The sequence below is a fragment of the Felis catus genome, chromosome E2 (assembly GCF_018350175.1).
Source record: "Felis catus isolate Fca126 chromosome E2, F.catus_Fca126_mat1.0, whole genome shotgun sequence".
In the NCBI taxonomy this organism is placed as follows: Eukaryota; Metazoa; Chordata; class Mammalia; order Carnivora; family Felidae; genus Felis; species Felis catus.
Window position 1 is genome coordinate 6,329,921 of NC_058382.1, and position 16,269 is coordinate 6,346,189.

At 49.5% G+C, this 16,269-nt stretch overlaps 1 protein-coding gene across 1 annotated transcript in view; it reads right to left on the reverse strand.

Moving 5' to 3' along the window:
- Nucleotides 1-1,709: 1,709 nt before the first annotated feature.
- PPP2R1A (protein phosphatase 2 scaffold subunit Aalpha) overlaps nt 1,710-16,269 on the reverse strand; it is a 37,724-nt gene continuing 23,164 nt past the window's right edge. The window contains exons 7-15 of the mRNA XM_003997451.6: nt 14,393-14,507; nt 14,218-14,288; nt 13,646-13,780; nt 7,132-7,305; nt 6,795-6,855; nt 6,043-6,197; nt 4,917-5,059; nt 2,350-2,441; nt 1,710-2,196 (exon numbers count right to left, since the gene is read on the reverse strand). Coding sequence (XP_003997500.1) covers nt 2,180-2,196; nt 2,350-2,441; nt 4,917-5,059; nt 6,043-6,197; nt 6,795-6,855; nt 7,132-7,305; nt 13,646-13,780; nt 14,218-14,288; nt 14,393-14,507 — 963 coding nt within the window. The 3' untranslated portion in view covers nt 1,710-2,179. The remainder of the gene's footprint in view (nt 2,197-2,349; nt 2,442-4,916; nt 5,060-6,042; nt 6,198-6,794; nt 6,856-7,131; nt 7,306-13,645; nt 13,781-14,217; nt 14,289-14,392; nt 14,508-16,269) is intronic.

Consider the following 16,269-nt stretch of genomic DNA (forward strand, 5'->3'; position numbering starts at 1 on the left):
TTGGAACCATAAGCCATCAGATAAAGAGGTCCAGCCACCCTGGAGAGGTCACGGTGCTGTAACAGGTCTCGGATGAGGTGGTACTCCCAGACACCGGAGTGACAAACTCATCCTGAACATTCCAACTCCAGCAGATACCATATGGAGGAAGCTTCCAACTGACCTGAGCCCAGACTGCAGAATGATGAGGAATACATTTTCATTGTTTTCAATCACCAAGTTTTGCAGGTGTGTTGTTACACAGTAAAATACAGATGAAACACCACGCAGCATCCATCTGAATGTTCTTTCAACAATTAGTGGTAGACTGCCTACTGAACTTGAACGTTCATCATGCTGAAAGTGATCACACTGCCCCACCCCCAACTTCATCAATTCTTCACTCAGTCAGTCCTTCAAATATTTATACCCCAGGAAAGGTACATCTGTGTTGGGTGCAGGGTGGGGCTTGAATGTAAGCCACAGACCCTTCCCTTATGAAACCAACGTAAGTCAAAAACGGGAGGAACGGTTTCCTTCACCCTCATCCCCCAGGGCGCAGTCGGGCCTAACAGTAGGGACTCAGTAACACGAGGGCTGAGCTGGTGAAATCACTTTGCCACCCAGTGCCAATTTCCCGTCCACCTGGCTGAGCAAAATTTCACTCAGTATCGCGTCCTCTGTGAAACCTTACACGTACCACCATCCACTAAGTCTCCTGTTCCTCTCTCCGGGGCTCTTTGGCCCCTGCATCAGTTAGAATTTGGTGACCTGCAAGTGATGAAACCCCAAATGAACAGTGAGTCAAACAGTTTAACTCCCCCAAGTAACCCACACTGGTGTGGGCTGTCACAGCATCAGGGACCCAGGCTCCTCTTATCTTGTTCTGCTACCTTGCTGGGCTTACTGGCCCGAGATGGCTGCTCCCACTCCAGTCATCTGATCTATAGTCTAAAATGCAGGAAGGATGAAACGCAGTGGGTGCATAGCTCCTCCTGGGGAACACTTCCTAGAAGCTGCACACACCGCTTCTGTTCACATGTTATTGGGCAGAATTTAGTCACAATGCCACTTCGAATGTCAAGAGACCTGGAAAACGCCTTGAATCCAGGCAGACGTGCCCAGCTACAAAGCAGAGTGTCTCTATTAGTGAAGAAATGGGAAGAACTGGTATTGAGGGACAACGGACTCCATCCTGCCGGTACCCTTCCCACTCATTCCCTGTGACGGCCCTGGGGCTTCCTCAGCAGCAGGGCCTGACCCACAGGGGGCTCTCCAGCAAGGCATAGCTTCTCACGTGCTACGCGCGGTTACCCACTTGACATATATGAACTTATTTAGTCCTCACACTGCAATCTCGACTCTACCGTTTTCCCCATTTTACAAAGTACAAAACTGAGCTTGGGGAAACTGGGTAACCTACTCAATCAAGGTCACACAGCCATTTCTAAAAGAACTGGGATCTGGACCCAGGCAGTCTGGCTCCAAGGCACCTGCTACGAACCACCACATACTCGGCTGAGATCTGTGAGTCTAAGCTGCAGCCAGGCCTCTGCTGGCCACAGACACCTCATGGACCCTCTCTACCCTGCAGGCCAGCTACACTCCCGGTGGTTCCCCAGAGAAATCCCAAGCCCAATAATTAGGTCTTCCCCAAAGAGAGTGGGAGAAAGCATGGCCTTGGTGTGGCACCCCTCCTCCATGCTAGTGACTAAAACCAGAGGACCAGCTATTTCTAGACCTTTATTTCTCTGTGAAAAGGGAAAAAAGGAACAAAATAAAAACGGCACAGTCGACACACAAAAAAACCACTGAGGGGGGTGGGGAGAGGAAGGGAGGAAGGGAGGAAGGGAGGAAGGGAGGAAGGGAGAAAGGAGGTGGAGAAGATGGGGTAGGGGGTCCCCATTACAGCAGCCGGAGCCAGTGACCCTGGACACTCACATCTCTGCGGATGGAAGTGGCCCCTTCCTCCCAGGGTCACTGCCCTGTCCCACCTTGTGCTCCCCAAGCCCCTTGGGAGGTGGACAGCAAGAAGTCGGATTCCCAGGCTGGGGAGAGGAAGAACCGTGCTGAGGGAAGGGGCCTGGGGTCAGACCATGCACAGGGAGTGACAGCCAAAGGCCCCCCACCGTCTCCCTGAGGGAGGGACTTGGGGGGGGAGGGTGAACACCAGAGGCCGGCGTTGGCTCCTCTTCCAGCATCAGGCGAGAGACAGAACTGGGGGAACAGGAACAGGAGGGAGTCAGAACCACAGCTAGCCCTCTGCCCCCAACTGCTCTGCATCTCTCCCTCCCAGGAGCTGCTGTTCTCAGGCCTAGGCTCGTCCTTGTACACCACCCTCCCGCCGGGGTGTCTGAGTTCACGCCTTACCAGTTAGAGCCTCCTGGGCGAAGTACTTGACATCCACATCCTGGTCCTGGGTCAGCTTCTCTAGGATGGGCTTGACTTCACTCTGCAGTGTGCTGGAAGGAGAAAGGAAAGGCGAGGGAAAGGGTGAGGCAACCTAGGCTGGGGGCGTGAGGGAGGCAGAGGGTTTCTGGGCAAGGAGGGGTTCAGATACAGACACACACGTGTGCCCAGAGATGAAATGACTTTGCAGGTTGGAAGTCTAACAAACTAGGACAGAGGTCTTGGGGGTCCAGAACAGACAAAGGGAGGTCAGTCAGTCTGGGAAAGTGGGGCAGAGAATCACAGGACCCACAAATCTCAGAGGCTCAGCAAATGGATGTCTTTATTTAACATATTTACTGAGGCCTACTATGCATTAGGTGTGAGCAGAGTGGTAAATCCAACACCTGAGCCTCGCCCGTGGCAAGGGCTTGGGCGAGGAGGAAGACACAGACCAAACTGACGATAATTAACAGAGACATATCAAGTGCTGAAGGAGAAGTACCTGGCCCAACAGGAGCCAAGGGGGAGGTATCTACTCTCCAGTAAGGGCCCCTGGGAAATGCACCCACACGGCAAGTCAAGTGTTTGGGGAAATGAAGGCATGTCCCCTTCCGGTTAACAGAACCGTTCCTTTGTCCCACACAGCTACCATTCTCTCTTCTATCATCTAGATCTGTTTTGCCTATTTTTGAACTTGACAGAAGTGGAATCACAGGCTGTTTCCCTGGGTCCATCCGGCTTCTCACTCAACATGACGCTGGTGAGAATCACCTGTGTTAAGTAGAGCAGGCATCTTCATTGCTCAATACAGTCTCCCACAGTATGAACAAACCACGATTTTATCCACTGCACTGCTGGTGGGCACTTGGGAGTGTTTCCATTCCGTGGCTAATATGAATAAAGCTACCACGAACGTCCTTTTGCTACAAATAAGCACTCGTTTCTCCAGGAATGGACGTGCTGTGCTGGCTCACAGTGTACTTACACTTAGCTCCACTAGATTCTACCAGTTTTCAGAGTGACTGCACCTATATGCCACTCACGGCCTCACCTGCTGTGTATGAGAGTTCCAGCCATTCTACAAACGCCGAATGACCCCGAATTTTTTTCAGGTTAAGCCATTCTGGGGTGTATTTTCATTTGCGATTTCCTGATGGCTGATGATGTTGAGCACTCTGTCACATATTAATGGCTACAAGGAGATCTTCTTTCAGAAGTGCGTCTTCAAGTCAGTTTTGCCCATATCTTTCTTGGGGGTTTGTCTTATTGATGAGTAGGAAAGTAGTCTGGATGAGTCCATCCTTAGTCAGAAATAGGTATTACCCCCAATCCTCCCAATCAGTGGCTTGCCATTTTACCCTCATAGTGTGTTTCTTTATGGGCAGTGGGGGAGGGGGAGGGGGAGGGGGAGAGGGAGAGGGAGAGACTCTTAGGCAGGTTCCACACCCAGCGCGGAGCCCGACATGGGACTGGATCTCACGACCCTGAGATCATGACCTGAGCCAAAGTCAACAGTTGGACGCTTAACCAAACTGAGCCACCCAGGGGCCCCTCATAATGTTCTCTTTCAATGAAGTGCTTTTCAATCAAGGAGAACTCACCAACCTTTTCCCCTGGTGAGCTATTTAACAAATCTGAGCAATTTAATAAATCTTTGTTAAGTCTTAAAGATCTTGTCCCAAATTTTCTTCTAAAATCTTTTTTATTTTTCTGATTATGGTCGATTATCTCTAATTCGCTTACACACTCAAGTGGGAACCCGCCCCCCGCCCCCCCATGCATCTCCAACTGACTGGGCTTGTCTATGAAAATACCTACATTTCACTCCTCAACTGCAGTAGCACCTACTGTTATATACACACAGGTCTGTTTCTGTGCCCTTGATTCTGGGTCATTGGGCTACATTATTGTGCCAACACCTCACTTTTTAATTACCATGGTATCATAAGTCTTGGTATCTGGTATTAGAAGTCTTCCAACTTTTTTCTTTTTTGGGACCACTTTTGCTACTCCAGATCTTTTCGTTTCTGTTAATTCCAGAATCAACTTGTCAATTTTTCAATAAAGAACCTGCTAAGATTGACTGAGACTATACTGAATCTATACATAAATTTGGGGAACAATTCCATCCAAGAATATTAAGTGAATCTTTAATTTCTCAAAGCAATGTTCTATAGTTTTCACTAAAAATGTTCTACATCTTTTATTAAATTTATTCCTTGGTATCTGATGGGTTTGATGCAACAAGAATACACATACACACACATTCATAAATAATTAAAACTTGCTAATTTCATTTTCTTCCCTGTTGCTACCAGTATATACACAACTGCCATCCTACTGCCTCCCTCCCACTATGAGGTGGGCCATGGGAATTCTCATTCCACATCTGAGGAAACTAAGACCTTGGGAAGATGAAGAGACCGGCCAGGCTTACACAGCAAGAGCCACGCTGGGTCTCCAACCTAGGCTCCAACTTCAAAGGTCAAAGATTAAGATGCCTAGAATCAGCCCCGCCGGTGTGTGAAGGAGGGTCCAGACCTCACCTGTTGTCCAGGATAGGCCCTATCTTCTGTAGGGACTTGGCCACATTGAAGCGGACATTGGCGACAGGATCCCCAGCCATACGCAGAACTGTAGGCAGCATGTGCTTGGTGGTAATGTCCTGCCCACAGACCTCAGACAGCACCTGGGGGCGGTGAGTGACAGAGAGGTGACTATACAAAGCTCATGGCTAACTCCCATTTCCTCCTTCCTCTGACCAGGCCACCTCAGTGATCATCACGCCTGAGGGTGTCGCTGAGCAACATGGGGGCCTCTGGGCCCAGGTTCACTCACTCTGGAACAGTTTATTCTCCTGAGGCTGCCATCTCTACTAACGCCCTCCTAACACCTTAATACCACTGTCTCCCTATTCTGGAAGCCCTCAGCTCAGACTGTCCTGGTCCCATCTCCCCATCCTCAGACTTCCCTTTATCTTCTGGGGATGGGCCTGGATTCCTAACCCCAGGATGCTTTCCTTAGTGTGATGGTTTCCAAAGTGAGATGTGGGAAGAAATCATCAGAACACTCAGTTATATTTATATGTTGTTAAATTCTATCTTTTAATTTCTAGCTATGTGGATGGTTTATTTAAGTGACTAGAAAGGAGCCCTTGCTCCACAAAACACAACTGTTCTAAGCCCTGTGCGTGTATGGCCAGATTAATCTTTACAACCTCCTAAGTAAGGTATTGTGATTAACAGGATGAGTGCTTTATTGGTAAGAAAACTGAAACACTGAGCAGTTGGGAAATGTCCCAAGGTCTATGACTAATCTATGGCAGAACTAGAATTAATGAGTAGGTCTGACTCTAGAGCTTGCACACATAAACAATGTATCATATATAAATATACACATCTACTTTATAGACAACAAGAGGGATGCTCCGAAAGGTTTGGCAGTCACTGCTCAGCAGGCCAAACCTCCCCAGTCCTGGGTTTCCCCCATGCAGGTCCCTACCCCTGGCCTGTAGTTCCCCAGGGACCCATCCCTGCCCTCCTCCCCGCCCCTAACTCTACCACGTCCCCACTCCCGAGCCAGATGTCTTCCTAAGGACCCCGGCCATCCCTCCTCTCCCAGGTACTCTCAGTTCCCTGGGGGACAGGCCAGCGGGCAGGTGGGGGCACTCACATTGATGCAGAAGAGTGTAGTCATGCGGTGCAGGTAGTTGGGGTCCCCAGACATGGCTAAGACCTTGGGGATGATAGTGGCATGGGCCCACTCCTTCCCAAACTTCTCCACCAGCTTCTTCAGGTTGCTGGTGGCCGCCTCACGGATGGCATAGACTGCAAAAGGGCGGGGATTCAGAAGGTGAAGGGCTGAGCGGGCAGGGAGCAGTCCCTCGCTACTGCTGACCGGGCAGCCCTGGGTGCCAGGCTGCAGGTGAAGCAAAGCCTGTGCTACTTGCTAAAGTGCGGTTTCTTTTCGTGCAGTATCTTCCCAACAGCTCCAAGACACAGCTTCCACTACTGACCTTTTTACAGATGGGTAAACTGATATGCCTAAGCAAATTATTTAGTAACTAATACTTGGAATGGGAGTGAAACAAACACTTTTACCTCAGTGAAGACAATGAGCAGTTCTCACCCGTTTCACAGGGGAGTGTGCTCGAGTTTCCACAGCCAGGGGCAGGATTCCAGCCCGAGTCACCTGCCCAGCCGCCCTGGCACTCTCTACACTGTACCGGGCCAGGCCGTCCCTGGGTGATCTGCTCTGTTTCCCTTCCCACCCTGCCCTTATCCAGGATTCTAAAAAGGGAGCTGGTCCACATAAGCGGCAGATGGCCTGGGGCAGTGACTCCACACCCCTGCAAGCCCCAGTCAATGCCGAGTCCATCCTTCCTGGAGCACCAACATCCTCCCCCACCTGCCGGAGGGACTCACCATGATCCACAAGCCATGCCATGCACAAGGAGTTGAGCTTCTCATCAAAAAACTCTACCCCCTGCAGGAGGAAAAAAAGAGAAGGAATCAAAGGAGACTGGGGAGTTTCCAGCGATACACAGGGAAACACACCCACCCAAACACATCAGATACTCCTCAGCTTCCCCTGGGGGACTCCCTTCCCTTCTCTGTTCTAACGGAAGTCTCTTCACCTTTACAGCCCCATTTCCCATGCCGCTTCCTCCTACTCCCCAGACAGCCCTCGGGGGCCTTGGTGACACTGTGAGAGCCCTGGACACGCTGAACACAAGGCCTGACTCCAGGCCGCCTCACTCACCAGCTGTCCGGCTAGCAGGGGCATATACTCGATGATGGCCAGCCGCACCCGCCACTTGGCGTCTTCGGCCAGCTCCACGATGGCGGGCAGCAGGGACTGGGACAGCTGTCGGATGCCAATGACCTCATTCACGCAGTCCAGGTTGGAGATAATGTTCAGCCTCACCTCTGGGCACTGAGGGGAGGATGGGGGTCTAAGAGGATGCACCTGGCCCAGAAGACAGCTCACAGAGCAGCACAGCATCAACTCCCTAGAAGCCACACCACCTCCCGAGGGCCTGCTGCTGCCCTGTCCAGCTCCTCCTCAGCAAGCACATTACGTGAGCAGCTTTTTGAATCTCACCACAGAGCATAAGAGATGCTTAGCTGTTCTGAAGAACTGGCAGCAATTACTGCAAAAATATGGTGCTCTGGAAAGAAGAGACGTGATAACATTCCCATTCTGCTGTGTGGCAGCTGTGAGCCCGGCAGCAAAGGACAGGGCCTCCCTGGATACTAATCTGTGACAGGGAAACATACATCTTGCCTCGAGGGTGGTTGAGACCATTAAAGTGCCTGCTGGTGTCTGATCCACAAGAGGCGTGATGTGCAGGAGCTCATTAGTATCACTTCTGTGACTTCTATTCTTCCCGCTAGTCTTTGAGCTCTGTAAGGAGTAAGTCTCATTCATCCTTATGTCTCCAGGACCCGGCAGAGTCTCTGGCCCTTAGCAGGCACTCAATACACTTCTGCTGAAGGAACGCACTTTCAGCTGCCTGTTGACTACCGATATTATGAGTGCTGACTTACTATATAAAAGGAGGAGAACAACTTAAAAGAAAAGGCACATAAACACAGTTATTGTTAATCAAAACAGAAGCAAAAATGAACTACTTAGACTTCATCGAGACAAAAGTCTGCACAGCAAAGGAAACAGTCAACAAAACTAAAAGGCAGCCTGTAGAATGAGAAGATATTTGCAAATGATGTATCAGATAAAGGGTTAGGATCCAAAATCTATTAAGAACTTATCAAGCCCAAAACCCAAAGAACAAATAATCCAGTGAAGAAATGGGCAGAAGACATGAAGAGACACTTTTCTAAAGAAGACATCCAGGTGGCCAATAGACACACAAAAAGATGCTCAACACCACTCATCACCAGGGAAATACAAATCAAAACCACGATGAGATACCACCTCACGCCTGTCAGAATGGCTCACATTAACAACATAAGAAACATGTTGGCGAGGATGCAGAAAAAAGGGAACCCTCTCGCACTGTTGGTGGAAATGCAAGCTGGTGCAGCCACTGTGGAGAACAGTATGGAGGTTCCTCAAAAAATTACAAATAGAACTACCACATGACCCAGCAATTGCACTACTAGGTATTTATCCAAAGTATACAAAAATACAGATTCGAAGGGATGTATGCACCCCGATGTTCACAGCAACATTGCCAACAATAGCCAAAGTATGGAAAGAGCTCAAATGTCCATTAACTGATGGAAGGATAAAGAAGATGTGGCATATAAATATAGATGGAATATTACTTGGCCATGAAAAAGAATGAAATCTGGCCATTTGCAACAATGTGGATGGAGCTAGAGTGTATTATGCTAAGTGAAAGAAGTTAGTCAAGAGAAAGACAAATACCGTACCATTTCACTTACATGTGGAATTTAAGAAACAAAACAGATGGGGGTGCCGGGATGACTCAGTTGGTTAAATGTCCAACTTTGGCTCAGGTCATTATCTCACGGTTTGTGAGTTCGAGCTCCATGTCAGGCTCTGGGCTGACAGCTCAGAGCCTGGAGCCGGCTACAGATTGTGTCTCCTTCTCTGCCCCTCCCCAACTCATGCTGTCTCTCTCTCTCTCTCAAAAATAAACAAACGTTACAAAAAATTAAAAAAACAAAAACAAAGATGAACATATGGGAGGGGAGAAAGAGAGAGGGAAACAAACCATGAGAGACTCAAACTGAGGGTTGATGGAAAGAGGTCGGTGGGGGGATGGGCACCTGTGATGAGCACCAGGTGCCATATGCAAGTGATGAATCACTGCATTCTATTCCTGAAACTAATATTGCACTATATGTTAACTAGAAATTTGAAACGAAAAAAAATTTACAAATTTAAAAAACAAAAACAAAAAACAAAAACCCTACTAGAACCTTGTTCCAAATCGTATGTTCCCAGATGGCAAACGTCACAAGTAGTTCTTTGTAACCTGAACCAAGTAAGAAACGAATCAATGAACCAAGTAAACAAGTACACAGTGCCATAATGGGTTTAACTCCGCAGATCCAGGTCGATCCAGATCCAATTAGGCATGTTCCAAACAAGGGTTGGGCCCCTGACCAGCTCCTGGGAGAATATCCTGTCTGATGAGAGCGTCTTTGTGGTCACCTGGGAAGCTTGGGCCATGCCGGACTGACAACTCTAACAACATGACTTACAGGGAGGGCCGCGGGCCATGAGGTACCAACTTGACCTCTGGAGGGGCTGGATACAGAGTAACTGAGGTCAGCCATGCAGGCAGCTCCATTCCTTGGCTATCTGACCAACCCCTCTATAAAATCCCTGGAAACCAAGGCTCAGTGAGCTTCCTTGGTTGGCAACACGCAGTCACACATCATTTGTGGGAGATTTAAGCGCCGTCCATAGGACTGCCAGGAGAGGACATCTGGGGGCTCGTGCCGGGTCTCCTGTGCACCTGCTCCCTCACTGACTTTATCCATTCACTTTGATCAACAGCAACCACAAGTGTGACAGCTCTTCTGGGCAGAGGGCTGTTCTAGCTTATCGCTGACCCTGAGCATGGAGGTGGGGACGTAGATGCAGCAGCCGTGACGGGTACGGCCACTACTGTGAGGACAGCATGGCTTGGCCGGTACCTCCAGAGTAGAATCCCCGGAGGCCCTGCCTACGAGCACATCTTTTCTTTATCAAACACTGTAAGGTCTCATTTAGGAACAGAAGACAGCCAGTTTCCGGCTGGCCAGTCCAACGGCTAAAGAACTCTCAGAACCAACACCATTTCCCTCCCTACAAGGTATTAATTCAGTTCTTTCTAGAGTCAAGGATGCTGAGGAAGGGAGGAACTATTCCAGTGCTGTCCACCCTGCTGGTGTCCTTTTCCTGTGACAGGTGTTTAAAAGCCTGAACTTACATGAGAGACTATACCTGTTCTTCTTTCTTTTCCTAAGAAAGATTCCTGGAGCGGGAGCTGCCCTGTCTGCCATCCTAACCCCAGGTTAGAAAAAGCGCGTTAGTGTAGACGTACATGAGTCACAATCTACTCCAGGGGAAAGTAATGAGGATGATTCAAGTCAACTGAGCGGACCAAGATGCAGTCAGAGTCAGGGCTGGGAAGGGAGAGGAGAGAGCCTTGTGCATTTCCCCACTTGGAATGAAGGCATCTGTAATACCCAAAAGAGAGGGAAATTTCTTCTTTGAATAAGTTGAAAACTAACTGGATTGACGGCTCATTTGAATAAAAGACATTTGAAATGCATATAAAACCACTGTGATGGCCTTCCTGCACTGAGCAGAGACCCATGTGAGGAGTCTGGCCTCAGTTTTCAAACACGATGAAAAATTAGGGGAGTTAGCACTTATCCAGGGATGTGAACGGAAATGTCCCGACAGTGAGTGGGCCGATTTCCTTTCTCCGAAGGTTAGCCATACACAATTCTAAGGATGGAAAAATATGGTGTGTGCCTACTTGGGAGTCTCACCTCTGGAGACAAGGAAGAAATGGGCCCCCAACAAAGCACACCGTCTAACTGGATTTGGGCTCTGGAGCAGCACAGGAGCCGAGCTAAGCCTCCTCTGTCAACAGGCTTCCTTCCCCCGGCTGCCACGTCATTCCCTGATGTGGAGCAACTGCCATCTCAGAAAGCCCAGAAGAAGAACTCCGGGCCACAGCTCAAGAGCAACCCTCGCTGGGGCATCTGAAAAGGGCAGGTACAATTCTGAGACTCCGTGTCAGCCAGAGACCAGAGACAAGAGAGGCCTTTCTCAGATGAAGGCTTTCCCACAGACACCACTTACCCTCAGGGATGGCAAAAAACTATTTCCTTGTTAAAACACAAGAAAACAAAAGAACAAGGCGTAGAAATGAACCAATAAACCAAGTGAGTGTGTGCAGTGAAGGGTTAACTCAGCAGGCCTGGACTGTACAGGGCTAGCGCCTGCCCAGCTCCTGGGAGGTCATCTCTGAGCCCCTGCTGCACAAGCCAGTGTCCTGAACATAAGAGAAGATACAAATACGATGGCTTAAACCATTTAAAAACCTCTGTTTAGGCATACCCAGAAAAAGGCCCTTTTTATTTGGGTAAGTTTATAAATCTTATCAAGTATGAAATGTAAAGTTTACAGGTCTAGAATTGAAATTCCAGATACAAGCCAGATGAGTATCGCACACCAAGAAAGCCACGATGGGTCAGGGCACTTGGGTGGTTCAGTTGGTTTTAAGAGTCTGACTCAGTCTCAGCTCAGGCCATGATCTCACAGTTCGTGGGTTTGAGCCCCATGTCGGTCTGTTAGTGTAGAGTCTACTTGGGATTCTCATTCATGCTCAATCTCTCCCTCTCAAAATTAAATAAATATTTAAAAAAAATACAAAGGAAAAAGACAAAGAAAACCATGATGGGTCTTGTCTTCTTTGCAAGAGAAGCTGCCCTGGGGCGCACTACGGCTGCAGGAATAGGACCATAACGTAGCACTTGCTGAAGGCGAAGCCGGTGCAGAAACCGGCCCTAGCTGTGGCACTGCTGTAGCACATGTGGGCTCACCTTCACACGCAAGCTGAATGTGGAGCTCCCTTTGATGCCAGGAAGCAAAATGCTCCTCGAGACCCTGGTGAGGTGTTAAAAGGACACAGAAGCCAACGCTCACCAGCCAAGCTGTCTCCACTTAAGCATCAGAAGCAAATACAAACTATATTTGTAACAAGCTATAGCTACAAAAAGCATGCTTATAAAAGAAAACGTGTGTGTGAAGCACTTTACTTAGGTCATAAAATTTGAGTCATTATAAAAATGAATTCTGGGGGCGCCTGGGTGGCGCAGTCGGTTAAGCGTCCGACTTCAGCCAGGTCACGATCTCGCGGTCCGTGAGTTCGAGCCCCGCGTCAGGCTCTGGGCTGATGGCTCGGAGCCTGGAGCCTGTTTCCGATTCTGTGTCTCCCTCTCTCTCTGCCCCTCCCCCGTTCATGCTCTGTCTCTCTCTGTCCCAAAAATAAATAAACGTTGAAAAAAAAAATAAAAAAAAAAAAATGAATCCTGGTTTGAACTGTAACAAGTGACACAAATAAATGATCAACAGTAAGATTATTAAGCTTTTCTTTAGCAGGTGCACAGTCTTCAACACAAAATTTGTTGAATTTGTAATTTGTACAAATTTGATTTGTAATTCTGGGGCTGAGAGATTATCCCATCATAGCGGAATTTAATAATGTGATATTTTGGGGGAGTGGCAGGGGACTGAAATCTGATGCGATTTCCTAGCACTGTGTGTGCTGGGGGAAGGGCGGGGAGGGCAGGGAGAGAGGGAGACGGAGGCCTTTGGCAACGAGGAAGTCACAAAGCACTGAAGAGTCTCACGGTCTGCCTGGTCACCACCATGACAGGAACCAGGGAGCCTGCAAACCACCCCCCTCCACATAGACCTTCCCCATCTCTGTAGCCACACCTCCTCTCCCACCAGTCTGGTCTCCCTGCATCTCTTCTGGCCTCCATGCTGCAATCTTTCTTTCACAGTAGCCTCAGGGTTCCTTTCTGGCACCCACATCTGTGATGCCCATAGTTCAAGTCCAAACTCCTTCCCTGGCTGTCACCCCACAACCTGTCTAGCCCCCGCCTGGCACTCTCATCTTCTGTACTCCAGCCCAAATGAATGGCAAGGTGTGGTCAAATGACTGGCTCTGGCCAGTGGGGCGTGTGGGGCGTGGAACAGACTGGTGGGTGCCCTCTTACAAGGACCACACATTTCCTGTTGTCTAATACCTTCTGCCTTCATCCTGGCTGGGGATGGTGAAGATTGGAGCAGCTGCCTCAGACCCAGAGAGTGTGGAGGGCAGCAGAGGTAACCCCTCATATAGGACCCACCTAGCTCTGAACTGTTGTAAGAAAATTATCTTACACAAGCCACTGTATTTGGGGTCTTTATTACGGCATCTTTGCCTAAATCCTAACAGACATGAACTTATCACAGCACCTATGTGATCATGGGATTGCCCATCTCTCTCTCTCCACTGTCAGTCTCTGAAGGTCTCTGAGGAGTGAAACTGTCTTAGTCTCTTTTGGTGTCCCTGATCCCCAGAGAAAGAATTAGCATAGAGCAAGGGAGTGCAAAACATTGCCTAATAAGTGAATGAGTGAACACACACTCTGTTGTGCCCACCAATATCCAACTCATTCGGGACCTGGGTGTCTGTTGAGATTCTAGGAGATTCCAGACCAATCTAGGAAAGCAGCTGACCCACCTGTCACCTCTGCCAATACAGAGCTCAGAGCCTTCCCGGCACCATTACCTCATCCTTCAGCTGAGCCAGGAAGAGGGGCAAGAGGTGCTCAATGGTATTGTCTTTGCCCAGGATGGGGGAGAGGCCCATGATGACGGAGGCCAAGGCTGACTTCACGTGTTGGTTGGCGTCTGACACCAGCTCCTGGGGGGGACAGGGAAAGGGGAGCCACAGGATCAGGACAACCCCCGCAGCAGCAAATGGCCAAGCAGACTCCCACTTCCTAAGAGGCCTGAGCCATGGCCTGCTTTTGCCCATCTCCCGCATGGAGCAGGGACGGTTTAGGGCACACAGGTACACGGCAGTTTCTTACCTGTCCCACCTGCTTAGAGTTCCATGTTCCCAGTAGCCTCCACCCAATCCCAAGGCTCTTGGGACTTTTGAGAGGAAGCACTCCCACCTCCAAGCTCGGCCCCAAGCTTCAGATTCTGCCTGCACTCAGGAAACCCAACTGCTTCCGACCCAAGTCTGCCTGGCCCCAGAAGGCTGGGGACTATCTGCGTCTGGATGTCCATAAAGCCCCATCTCCATCCCTTTAGCAGACTCAGATCTCCCCTAATCCTCCCACCAAACTCCATTACCTTGATGCAGGGTAGTATCTGTGTCATGATCACATTCTCCCGACAGTCGGCTGAGAGATTTTCACAGAATTCTGTGGAAGAAGGGAGGCAGAAGAAGGTGAAACCTGACATCTGGTTCTACCTCAAACCCCTCAGACACCCATCCATTTGCTGTGTTCTGGTCGCCAGCACCAACCTTTGACCTTGTGGGAGGCTGCGGCCCTCACCTCGGCCTCACAGTCTTTCATCAGGTTCTGGAAGGCGGGGACCAGGTCTGTCTTGGTGATCTCAGGCCCCACTGCTTTCTGGAGCTGCAGACAGAAAGCAGGGGCTGTGAGACAGCTGGGCAGGTACTCTGGGCAATTGAGACCAGAATCAAAGTTCAAGGCACCAGAAGTGAGGGTAAGAGTGCGCCCTTAGAATCACTGCTGAGATCTAATCCCAGCACCACAGGGTGAGCCAGGCCAAGTCTTCAAGCCTCTCTGAGCCCGTTTCCTTAAAAGCAAAATGAGGGCCATGAGACTACCTATCACATAGCGCTGTTGTCTGCATTAAGAATGGTAACACATCTCTACCACTCAAGCTATTTGGGGTGGGGTTTTCTCCCCCCACCAAAAAACATTCCAGTCATGTGATGGCTCTTGCTTTTTAATTTATATTCATCTGTATTTTTCAAATTACCAGAAGATGAATTATTTTTCTAATGAAAATAAATGTATACACATTAAGGGGGAAGAAGGCCTGCCAGGCCCTGCCTATCCCCTGACTCTTGAAGCCCTAGGAGGAAGCAGGACAGTTCATGACCGAGAGGGACAGACAAAAACTCTGAAGGGCCTAATGCTACCTGGAACAAATGTTGCCTCTTCTCCACGTAACAGGTATTTACTGAGGATCTCTTGCAGGCCAAGTGCGGCTCAAACAGTGTTAAGATCCCTGCCTTTGCTGAGCTTTTACCTAAAACCCAGTGTGATCCAGTTCATGCTGTCCAGAAGCCAAGGACAGAATTGTCTTTAACCATGGTGCTGAGCCTCCAGGGTGCAGCCACGTGCTAACATTTTCACAGGGAACATGGATGGTCCCGGGAAATATTATCCGGAGGCTCCCAGTCCTTCCACAAACACACTTACAGGAACGGGGAGCCATGGGGTGGAGGGCACCCAAGGTCAGACCCTGAGCCTCTCTCTGGCTTTCCCTCACATGGGGCCCCCAAGAGTGAGTCCCAAATGCTGCCCCATCGCACTGGCTCTGGCCTCCCAGGGCCCTGTGCACATGCTGTCCTTTTGCTGGGACACAGTTCCTCTCCCAGCTCCCACCCACCCATCTTCTAGAACCAGCTGCAGCACCACCTCCTATTCTCAGTGCCTCATGCGTGTCTGTCGGCCTGGGCACCGTTTCCCTCTACCTCAGTAGACCTTCCCCTTCAGACTGCCTGCCCCATGGAGGCCAGGAATGCGAATTCACTGGATCCCCAGCACCCAGAAAAGAGCTGGTGGTCAACAAACATGATGGTGGGAAAAGCAAACTTGGGTCTCCATGGAAAGAGCACTGTCCTCAGAGTCAGAGACACTGGATCTTGTCCCTGTTTTGTCTGCCCAGTGGAGTCATTCTGACCCAAGTTTTGAGCTGTGCTATGGGCTGAACTGTCCTAACCCCTCACTATCTCACAAAGTTGACTGCATTTGAACACAGGATTTTTAAAGAGGTTATTAAGGTGGCCCTAATCCAAAATTGCCAGAATCCTTATAAGAGGAGGTTAGGACACAGGCATGCACAACGGGGAGACCATGCAAAAACACAGGAAAAGACCATCTACAAGCCGAGGAAAGAAGCCTCAGATTAACCACCCCAGAGGACACCTTGATTTCAAACCTCCGGCACCCAGGAACAGTGAGGGAATAAAGTACCACCCTGTCTGTGGTACTTTGTTATGGCAGCCCCCAAAACTAATACAGGCTATGCCTTCCCTTTTTAAAAGGACAAAGTTCAATTAGGTCAAGAGTACACAGGTACTACCGTTTCTCTGCTCTTATGGCTCTCTGCAGAACCTGAACTTGGCTTCAGAATCCTTCCCAA